We start from the raw sequence: 11669 nt of genomic DNA, 5'->3' as shown, positions 1-11669 counted from the left end.
TCAGCCTCCCAAACAGCTGGGACTGCAGGCGCCCGCTGATGTGCCCAACTAATTTTTGTATTTTTAGTAGAGATGGGGTTTCACCATGTTGACCAGGCTGGTCTAGAACTCCTGGCCTCAGGTGATCAGCCCAACTTGGCTTCCCAAAGTGCTGGGATTACAGGCGTGAGCGACCACACCCAGCCGGAGCCTTTCTTTAGTCATACTTTTTTTTTTCCTTTTTGTCATTTATTCTTCACCACACAGCAGGACCCATGATCTCATATTAATGATATTAAATTTGAAGAGCTCAAAACTGTCAAATAATATTAATCTTTGATTACAATTAATAATCATCCCAAGCCAGCTAACAGGACAAAATACAAAATGAGAACACAGGGCAAGTAGTGTCTGCCTCAGTTCACTCATGCCAATTAGGTAAAAGGAAAAGATAAGTTGGCTAATATACTGTAGAATTCCATTTATATAAAATTCAAAATCAGGTACAATTGACTTATGTTGTTAGAAGTCAGGATAGTAATTACCCTTGAGGGGGGTAGTAACTGGAAGGGGCCATGAGGAAGGTTTCTGGGGTGCTAGTTATGTGGTGTTTTTTTGTTTTGTTTTGTTTGTTTGTTTTTTGAGATGGAGTCTCACTCTATCATCCAGGCTGTAGTGCAGTAGCGCAATCTTGGCTCACTGCAATCTCTGCCTCCTGGGTTCAAGCAATTCTCCTGCTTCAGCCTCCCAAGTAGCTGGGATTACAGGTACCCACCACTAAGCCCAGCTAATTTTTGTATTTTTAGTAGAAACGGGATTTTGCCATGTCGCCCAGTTTGGTCTTGAACTCCTGACCTCAGGTGATCCACCCACCTTGGCCTCCCAAAGTGCTGGGATTACAGGCATGAGCCATAGCACCTGGCAATGTGCTTTTTCTTAATATGAGTGCTTGGTTACACGGGAATGTTCTGAAAATTCCTTAAGCTGCATACTTATGCTATGTGCATGTTTCAGTATATATGTTATACTTCAATAAGATTTACAAGGAAAAAAACTATATGAAAGCAGAAGAAAGCACTGATAAAAATATATTTTGGCAAAAAATCTCAGCCTGGTTGCTATCTTAAACCATAAAGCCTACATAAGTGCTGCAAAATGTACTGACTCATGTGTGATTTTTCTGAATCTCTGTAAGAAATAAAGCCCGTGTGAATCCTAGATCATTGTTTAAATGTAATAAAAAGCCATTACATATTTAATTGCCAAATTGCCACATGAATGATAAACACCTTTTTTTTTTTTGAGATGGAGTTTCACTCTTGTTGCCCAGGCTGGAGTGCAATGGTGCGATCTCAGCTCACCACAACCTCCGCCTCCCAGGTTCAAGTGATTCTCTTGCCTCAGCCACCAGAGTAGCTGGGATTACAGGCATGCGCCACCACGCCCGGCTAATTTTGTATTTTTCGTAGAGACGGGGCTTCTCCATGTTGGTCAGGCTGGTCTTGAACTCCCGACCTATTCTACTTTCCACTGTCATATAATGCCCACCTAAAGAGGAAGTTGGCATGCTTGATCCTACCAGTCAAAGTGGACCCTTCCCAGATTGCATCTTAGGGCAGAAGACTGACTCCTACTGTCAGTCAAAGATCTGTCTGAAACAAACAGCTTTTGTCCATACTGAGAGGCTACAAGCTCCCCAACATAAACTCTAATATGTAGTTTAGCTTGTGATGTCAGGCTGTGTGAATTAAGCAAAGCTGCTTCACATCTCAGGGTCTCGGTTTCCTCTCTGAAAATAAATGTACTGTACCACCTCAGAGAGCAGTCTAAGCATCAGTAAATTACTATCTTATTACCTAGTTGGAAAGCAATTAATAGCAGTGATTGGAAGCTTAAAAGATTACCTATGGACATTAAATAAACTGCCCAAACATATTGGGAGTGTTTCCTCAGGATTACATAAACAGAAGGGCACTTAACTACACATAAACAAATAAATCAACAAACCTTTACTATGAGGGGATACAAAGAATCAGGGACTTGCCCAGTCATCCTCAGGACCAAAATCTCTTGGCTTTATTGTCACCAGGATTTTGGTGTTTTCTTACCTTTTCATATGTGGTCCCCTGTGCTTACAGGATGAAGCCACTACTACAAAAAGCTGAACACCAGATTTAAAGCAAGCCAACTATTTATATGTTCCCAGTCACTGCCCAGGAAACTGCGTCCCAGCACTTTTAAGGGCTGTCTCCCATTTTCAAGTGAACTAATAAAGGCATTTAGTCAAGGGAGTGGCCAGTCATGTTCAATTCACGTGGGATTTAGAGTACTCTATAATGATACTTGCTAAATCTGGAGGAGGTATGGGACAACACATGCCAAATGGGCTATTCAGAGATGCATCTGGAAGTTCTGCATGAGATCCACTGTACATTACACAGCGGCAAGTGTGGATTTTTCAATATTAATTGATTGCATTAAGGTCTGTCCACAAGGGCACATGAAAACAGCATCTTGTTCTTCTAAATGCTTGATTTCAGGCTGGGGGTGGTGGCTCACGCCTGTAATCCCAGCACTTTGGGAGGCTGAGATGGGTGGATCACCTGAGGTCAGGAGTTCGCAACCAAACTGGCCAACACAGTGAAACCCCATCTCTACTAAAAATACAAAAATTAGCCAGGCTTGGTGGCACGCACCTGTAATCCCAGCTACCCTGGAGGCTGAGGCAGGAGAATCGCTTGAACCTGGGAGGCAGAGGTTGCAGTGAGCCAAGATCGTACCACTGCACTCCAGCCTGGGCAACAACAGCAAAACTCCATCTCATAAATAAATAAATAAATAAATAAATAAATAAATAAATAAATGCTTGATTTCAATCCCTTAAACTGCCTATTTAAATCAGTTAGGAAACCACTGCATAAAACAGAATTACTTACCATAATCACCTCACCCAAAGCATTTCTTGAACACATACTATAGCAAACACTGTACCAGATACTTTTATACATAATCTCAGTTAATATTTACAGCCTTCTAAGGTAGGCATTCCTTCCCCCCCCGCCCTTAGGATGGTTTGTTTCTTAAGTGGTAGGCATTCTTATCCCCATTTTAAGAATAAAGAAATTGAGACACCAAGAGTAGCATGACCTGAACCCAAGCCTGTGTGACTATAAAGCCTGCATTCTTTCCATTAACCCTTGCTGGCTTCTCCAGTAGAAACAGGAGAAAAGGACATAGTTATTTGTTTGTTTTTTAGCAATTATTCTCCCTGGAGAAGATAACACCTAAGAATTACACAAATGATTTTAAAACAAGAAAAAATTAGTTGGCAGAAAAGCAAAAAAAAAAAAAAAAAAAGAAAGAAAGAAAAGAAAAAAGAAAGAAAAAGAAAAAAGAAATCAAATCAAATAAAAAAATTTTTAAATTGATTTTGTAGTAAAACAAAATTGAAAATATGGATTGGGCAGTTAAACTGGGACAATAAAAGGAGGAGGACTGTGCCAGGTGTTCTCAAGAATCAGTTGTCAGTTCTGGCATCCATAAAAACCCAACAGTTTTAATCATTAATGATCCTTCTATTGGGAGTATTGAGTCATGGACTTGGTTTCTCATCTCTGCTCAAACAACAGCTTACCTTTCTGGCCTTGGATATGTCATTAAACTTGTTCTGCTTTAGTTTATCCATCAGTAAAATAAAAATAACGAATACATTAAATCTACCTCACAGACATGTTCTAAAGAACAAATAATCTTAAAACAACAACAGCAGCAACAACGCTTTGAGATCTTATAAGAAGTGCCACTGCAGTCAATACATGACTAACCTCCTCGATGCAGAGGAATCACTCCTTAATGGAAAACAAAAAATCCCAGATAATCATCCCAACTGATCTAGGGTTGGGATTCTGAGAGACTCTCCCTCTGAGAGACAGGGGCTTCTTAGAGAGTCTCTCTAAGAGGCAAGAAATGGCTCCTGAACTGCATAATCAAGAGCCAGAGAAATCTGACTCTTGGTGGTAACAAGCCAAGGCAATGCTACAATGACTCATTCATTCACCCATCCACTCCACAAATACATATTGAGCACCTTCTCTGTACTAGAACTGAATTTCCCTCCCTTTCCTATGGGAACGAGAATAAAGCTGGGCCAAGCCCAGGCACTATGCAGTAGGCTTTATGCCAGAGAGCAATCTCCAGTCTATGGCCCGATGCTCAATGCAGGAGAGGACCCTGGAAAAGGGCAGTCTGAAAATCCTCTTCAAACTATTGTGACGTCTACTTCTCAGTTAGATACAATCTTTCCATTCCCTCTAGATGCCCCTAGCACAGAAGCGCAGAAGTATGCATACACACCCACACACAATGGTTCTGTATTGCTGTGTTACACTATATCTATTTAAATATGTTCCCATGTATGATATGAAATCTTCATATTTGTTTCTTCTGCCTTTCGTTAGGCTGCACTAGACAGCTCCATTTCTAGGAAGAAACATACTGTAAACCCATTTGTGGCTGGTCCTCCTTGTGAGCTCCTGCCAAGCTGGTAGGAAGCTTCCCGGTGACTCCATCTTAGTTGGATTGCCTGCAGAGCCTAACACTGTACTTAGGGTGCAGCTTGGGGGAGCCTCTGAAGCAGCTGACTAGGGTCTGGAGGGCAGGGAGTATACTGAAGAAAGGTAGTGTGTCCCTAAGGCTAGGGAAAGCTTACAAATACCTATGATGCACACACACAAATATATAAATATATGTATATATGAAAAGTAAAGCAAGAGCACGTTCATCTATTCATAATCTAACACCAAACTACTACCACCAAGACAGAAATATAGTGGCATTTTCCCTCCACCCTGTCCCTCTGTCCCAACCTCTTCAAGCCATTTGGTGGCTTCTGCTACCCCACCCCGTCCCTCTTCTCCCAGTGCAGGCTGCCTCGGGTACTCATTTTGACCTGATTTCAATTCCATCTGGTCAAACATGCTGGGAGGAGGGGAAGGGAGAAGGAGAAGCATGTAAGGATTTGCCACTGGGGCTAGACCTAAGCCCTTGCCACCCTCCCCCACCCTAGGGTGATCCTGCGGTGAGGAAGAAATGGAAAGCTCCAGCTTAAACCCTGAGACAGAAGCCAGAGCTGCCTGCAAACATTTTCTGAGCATCTATTAATATAATTTGCCAGTCTCCATCCATTTGCAGCTCACGTTAAGGGGCCCTGGAAAGCTCTGCAGTGGGTTCAGGAGAGCTATGAATTCCTCGCAATGTGTGAGGCTGTTCCTCCCTGCCTCAGCCCTAACAGGGCTTGCCTCTTTTCTCTTTCCCCTTCTGTTCCTCCCCTAAGCTCCTTTCTCTCTTGACCTTGAGAGCCCAATAATGTGCTCCCTCCCATTATTGGAAGTCTGGCAAAGGCGATGAGAAGCAGAGTCCCTTCAGCTGGGGTAGGGAAAAGAAGAGGCAAAGTGACATGGGAAGAAGGGACAGACCCGAAAGTACTGGAAACATTCCCTGCCATCTCCTAGTACTCCACAGCATAAGAACAAGTCCTCATCACGCCCAACTGGGGAAAGCAGCCCAGCCCCCAGGTTGCAGAGGAGATGTTTTGGCCAGTCACCTTCCGTGATTCCAACTCTGCAGAGGGGAAAACCTGCAGAGGGCCTGGCTCTGGTCATCCACAGAAGGCAAGGTGGAGATTACGGACTGTTTTGCAGGACAGAAAAAGCAGACTTTGCAGATTTTGTAGACAAAATAAAACAAAACATCTAGCTCTCCCTTGAAAGAAGGGGAAGAAACAAGAGCTTAGTGACCTTTATTTGGACCAAGAATGCTTTGTCTCAAGGATCCAGATACATACCCAGGTGGCTGGAGGAATACTATCAGCTGTCTGCCTGGGATAAGGAATACCAGCCAGCCCCTAAAAATTGCTTGTTTTAGTAGCCCATTTTTCCCAGCTCCTTCCCTCTTTCCCCTTTGTTCTGCTGTAAAATAAATAAACTCTCCGCTTGCTAAACTCTTAGCTCACAGGGAGGGAATCAGACTTGTAGACTGGTTGCCCGGACTTTGGGTGTGTGCTGGAAGGAGGGAAGGGCTCCTGCCAGTGACAGGTGCTACGCAGGTCTCAGCCTTCTGGTTTACTTGGGATGGGGGGTATTCGCTGGGCAACCCCTCCCCCAACTGGCATTCAGTGGCTCCAGAACAGCATAGCCCACAAAGGAAATCGCTCTTGCCCAGCTGCTCCTTCCGAGCTGCAAAGTTGTTGAGAAGGGAGGGTCCAGGTGGGGATAGGGGCTAAGGGGGTGGGACCAGAAACTGAGAAGGAAAAAAGGGGAGAGGTCCTCGCGATCCCATGGGAGTGCGCTCCTCATCGCCCGTTTGCTTCACTTACCATCTCACTGTAGGCATCCTTGCTGAGCCTGGGGGTCAACTTGATAGTCCCCATGAAAACAAAGAAGAGTCCCAGGGCCACTGAGAGGGCCACAATAGTTACGGTTCTGGGGGATGCCATGGGGTCGCCAAGGCAGGTCCCAACTAATCCTTCTGATTTGCGCACCCGCTCTGTCCAAGGCGCAGGCAGTTAGCACAGGGAGAGCTGGGGGGACGCTGCGGAGGCAGCAGGCAGCTAGAATGACAAAGGGAGAGGAGGGAGCTCGAGAGAAAAATTGAGAGATCGAGATTCAACCACTCTCACTACAACAATCGCTGGGTCCTAATGCCCTACGTGTGCTCACAGGCCAAAAGGACAGTCTCGAAGTTAAATGAAGCCCTAAACGAAAGATGGAAACTTCAAATCTTAAATGGGGAGAAGGGAGGTTATGTATTTCAGTCACCAAGTGACCCCAGGAATGAGGAATTACGGAAGACAGGCTTTGCTGCCACCTTCCCACCAGGCTCACTTTTCATCTCCCCCTCCCACTTATCATCCTTCAGTTATTCACTCCCTTTTTCCATCTCTTCCTTTCTGTCCCCCTTTCCTTTCGCTAAATCAAAATATTAGTCCTCAGAGAGTTGTTTCTGAAGTTCGTAACACTCAAGGATAAAACTGCAAATTTGTCAGTCTTCAATGGTGCCAAAGAAGGCTTTCCCTTTCTCTTGCTCAGAAATCTTTAATGACGCTCATAGCCAGTGGTTAACTCCAGTTTTAAATTTGGAATTCAAGGCCCTCCACATTTTGACCCCTGTCTCTCTTTGGAGATTTAGTTTTCAATGGCTCCCACTGCCACATGCCACCACTCATCTATCTATTCACGGCCTCACACAACCTACGCATTACCACCTCCTCTACCTTTAACTCCCTATCTTTTGACCCCGCCCCCCACCATCACTCTCCATTAGCATTAAACCTTTTCTTTAATGTCACCTCCTCCATAAAGCCTTTCCTGATCCATTCTCAGTTAGATATGATTTCTCCCTCCTCCAATTTTCTATAACAATAACCAATAATTGTTAACTGTTTACTAGATGCTAGATGCTGCCCTCTACTTGTATTAACTAATTTAATCTTTACAGCAACACTATGGACTAGGTATGAGTCCCCATGCTATGAATGGGCACATTGAGGGGCTGGGAATGTAGGTAACTTGCCCAAGAGTATACAGCTAGTAAGTGGAGAGCCAGCCCTCAAACTCAGGCAGTCATTTCTAGAGCCCAGGCTCTTAACAATTGCTCTGCTGCCTCTCCTGTAATATTTTTCACTATTAGTGTGGTACTTAAAGTTGTTTAGCACTGTAAGTGCTCACACACACACACACACACACACACACACAGAGTTTTGTTTTGTTTAGAGACAAGGTCTCACTCAAGTGATCCTCCATCTCAGCCTCCGGAGTAGCTGGGATCACAGGCACATGCCGCCATGCCTGGCTAATTTTTTTATTTTTTGTGGAGTCAGAGCCTTGTGATGTTGTCCAGGCTGATCTCTAACTCCTGGATTAAAGGGATCCTTCCGCCTCGGCCTCCCAAAGTGTTGAGATTACAAGCATGAGCCATGGACCCCAGCCCTACATGATTTTTTTTTTTTTTGAGACCCTGCAGAGGGTCTCCCTCTGCAGCCTCAACCTCGTGGGCTCAAGTGAGAGGCTCTCTCTTGTAGCTGGGACTACAAGTCTCTCAAGTAGCTGGGACTACAGGCACGTGTCACCACGCCCGGGTAATTTATTTTTTATTTTCTGTAGACATGGGGCTACCTTATGTCAATCAGGCTGGTCTTGAACTCCTGGGCTCCAGCGATCCACCTGCCTCGGCCTGCCAAAGCATTGGGATTACAGGCATGAGCCACCATGCTCAGCCCTAAACAATCATTTTTAATGATTGTATAAAACTTTAGCATCACTTGAATGTACTATAGTTCTCATTCATTTTGCATCCTATTGCTAGATATTGATGTTGTTTCCATGGTTTTTACTTTTACAAATAAAAATGTGATGCATGGCCAGGCGTAGTGGCTCACGCCTGTAATCTCAGCACTTTGGGAGGCCGAGGCAGGCAGATCACCTGAAGTCAGGAGTTCAAGACCTGCCTGACCAACATGGTGAAACTGTAACCTCCCAAGGGGTTCACCTTGCCTGCTGCCTAGACAGAGCCCATGCATCAAGACGGGAATTGCAACAGAGAAAGAGTAATTCACGCAGAGCCCACGTGCGGGAGACTAGAGTTTTATTACTCAAATCAGTCTCCCTGACCATTCGGGGAGCAAGTTTTTTGTTTGCTTGGTTTGTTTGTGTTTTTTTGAGACAAAGTCTTGCTCTGTCACCCAGGCTGGAGTGCAGTGGTGCAATCTAGGCTTGCTGCAACCTCCATCTCCTGGGTTCAAGTGATTCTCCTGCCTCAGCCTCCCCAGTAGCTTGGATTACAGGCATATGCCACCACACCTGGATAATTTTTGTATTTTTAGTAGAGACAGTGTTTCACCATATTGGCCAGGCTGGTCTTGAACTCCTGACCTCAGGTGATTTGCCCGCCTCAGCCTCCCAAAGTGCTGGGATTACAGGTGTGAGCCACCATGCCTGGCCGGGGAGCAGAGTTTTTAAGGATAACTTGGTAGGTCGGGGAAAGTCAGTGAGCCAGGAGTGCTGATTGGTCAAGGATGAAATCATAGAGAGTCAAAGCTGTTTTCTTGTGCTGAGTCAGTTCCTGGGTGGGGGCCACAAGATCACATGAGCCAGTTTATTGATCTGGGTGGTGCCAGCTGATTTATCAAGTGCAGGGTCTGAAAAATATCTCAAACACTGATCTTTGGAGCAGTTTGGGGAGGCTCAGAATCTTGTAGCCTCCAGCTGCATGACTTCTAAACCACAATTTCTAATCTTGTGGCTAATGTTAGTCCTACAAAGGCAATCTAGTCGCCAGGCGGGAAGGAGGTCTGCTTTGGGAAAGGGCTGTTACCATATTTGTTTAAACTATAAACTATAAACTACGTTTCTCCCGAAGTTAGTTCGGCCTAGGCCCAGGAATGAACAAGAACAGCTTGGAGGTTAGAAGCAAGATGGAGTCGGCTAAGTTAGATCTCTTCCACTCTCTCAGTCATAATTTTACAAAGACTGTTTCAATCCCTCCCTTTGGGTTTTATAATACCTTAATCTTAAGGTATAGGATATGAAGATGGGAAAAGGCCATCAATCACTCTGGCTTCTTCCTGCTGACAGGGGATGTAGTGGGAATGGGAGTGAACCCCAAGGTGAGAAGAGTGGAACTGCTTTACAATTAATTGTCTGAGCATACTCATGCAGGCCTGGTTGAGCTTCCAAGGCTTGTATGGCAAAAACATTAGTACTCTCATCTATAGTTTTACTACAGTGTTTAAGTGAACAGCCTATTTTACCTTATAAGGTAAATAATGAGTCCTAGGATGAGGAGTACAATTCCCAATTTTAAAAGCAAAGATTTGAAAGCGTTAGTTTGGGGACTTCTAACCCACAAACAATTTAGAATTTAGTCTAAACTGCAGAAAAAAACTCAAGAACAGCTAACAACAGTGTACCATAGTTTTTCTTTTGAAGCATAATTTTTCTCTCGCCAGTCCCCATTTTTATTAAAAACAACATGATAGAACTGATTTGTTTACAAAATAAGCTTTAGTCTTACTGTATGTGGCCTGATTATTTGCACAAAGTGCAGCAAGAATATTTTTCACTTAGGCTTTTTAAATTGGCTTTGCTAGAACTCTGTTCCATGAAGAATCTCAGACAAGACGTTTTAAAAGCCAAGCCCAGCCATGGGTTTTCACCCTCAAATACCTATGAGTTGGGCAAATTCCTCTCCTCTTGAGGTCCCAAGATAACTTGGGGTTCCTGGGCCTGTTAAAAAGTGACATTCTTTACTTACCAAAGGACAGGAACCTTGCACAGGGACTCTGTGTGGACAAGGTATGAGGCCAGATGCCTCAATGGGCTTTAATTTGCTCTATAAGTCAACTTTGATTGTTTAAAGGAAGCATGCCATTCCAGTCAAAGCCTTAGTAAAATAACCAATTTCTCCAATTGTGTCCTGTTACAAAAGAAAACAAATTCTTATTGAATTTATGCAATTAACTATACTGCCATAAATTGAGAATACTCACAAATAGTTTCCAAATTCTGGAGAAATCAGGTAGAGAGGAACAAATATGCTCCAAATTTTGTCCACAGCAGTACATTTTACTCACTCGTTAACAGTTGCAAATAGCTCTAAAGAAATAAGTTCTCTTGACTCTGAAAACAAAGGGTCTAGTAATGTTTAATACATTAGCTCTCCATGAGAGTCCTAGAAGATTGGTTTTTCCTCTATTCCAATAGCTCAATTTTTAAAGTTATCTGAGACCTGCACTCAGAGTCCTATATCTGATTATAAACTGCCTTTTGAAAAGGACCAAAGGAAGACAAAATGTCTGTGGATGACAAAAGTCTATAGCCACTATTAAAGCTACAATTGACTAGGAATTTTGGTTACTTCTGTGGCATACAACAATTTTACATAACAATTATGATTATTGATAATGTACACTAAATTATATCAACATTATGGAAGTTTCCCGTAATTTTGGAACACATACCAATAACATATTTATACAAATACAGTCCAAAGAAAACCAAACACCATTCACTCTTCTATTTGAAAGTATTTTTCAATTCTAATTTTACAATCTCCCAGAGTAATTAATCAGAAACTCACATTTAGGAGCACCTGTTAAATTTTATAGCTGATTATAAAATCATCTTTTAAAGAGGACCAAAGTGAGACAACAACTGTCTGTGGATGACAAAAATATGTTAGGGCAGCCACAGTTAAAGGCACAATTAACAAGGAAATTTACCTCTGTGGCACACAATCATTTAACGTAATAATTATAATTATTACTGATAACATATACTAAGTCATATTAGAATTATAGCAGTTTTTGGCCAGGTGCAGTGGCTCATGCCTATAATTCCAACACTTTGGGAGGACGAGGTGGGCAGATCACGAGGTCAGGAGATTGAGACCATCTTGGCCAACATGGTGAAACCCTGTCTCTACTAAAAATACAAAAATTAGCTAGGCATGGCGGCACGTACCTGTAGTCCCAGCTACTTGGGAGGCTGAGGCAGGAGAATCGCTTGAACCCGGGAGGCAGAGTTTGCAGTGAGCCAAGACGCCACTGCACTCCAGCCTGGTGACAGAGCCAGACTCTGTCTCAAAAAAAGAAAGAAAGAAAGAAAGAAAGAAAGAAAGAAAGAAAGAAAGAAAGA

The 11669-nt window shown here is 43.4% G+C and overlaps 1 protein-coding gene across 1 annotated transcript in view; it reads right to left on the bottom strand.

Moving 5' to 3' along the window:
- Positions 1 to 6596, bottom strand: part of TMEM35A (transmembrane protein 35A) — a 21102-nt gene extending 14506 nt beyond the window's left edge. Inside the window, exon 1 of the mRNA XM_032757272.2 lies at positions 6353 to 6596. Coding sequence (XP_032613163.1) covers positions 6353 to 6472 — 120 coding nt within the window. The 5' untranslated portion in view covers positions 6473 to 6596. The remainder of the gene's footprint in view (positions 1 to 6352) is intronic.
- Positions 6597 to 11669: the final 5073 nt, after the last annotated feature.

The sequence above is a fragment of the Hylobates moloch genome, unplaced genomic scaffold (genome assembly GCF_009828535.3).
Source record: "Hylobates moloch isolate HMO894 unplaced genomic scaffold, HMol_V3 SCAFFOLD_7, whole genome shotgun sequence".
In the NCBI taxonomy this organism is placed as follows: Eukaryota; Metazoa; Chordata; class Mammalia; order Primates; family Hylobatidae; genus Hylobates; species Hylobates moloch.
This window is presented reverse-complemented; position numbering and strand designations above follow the sequence as displayed.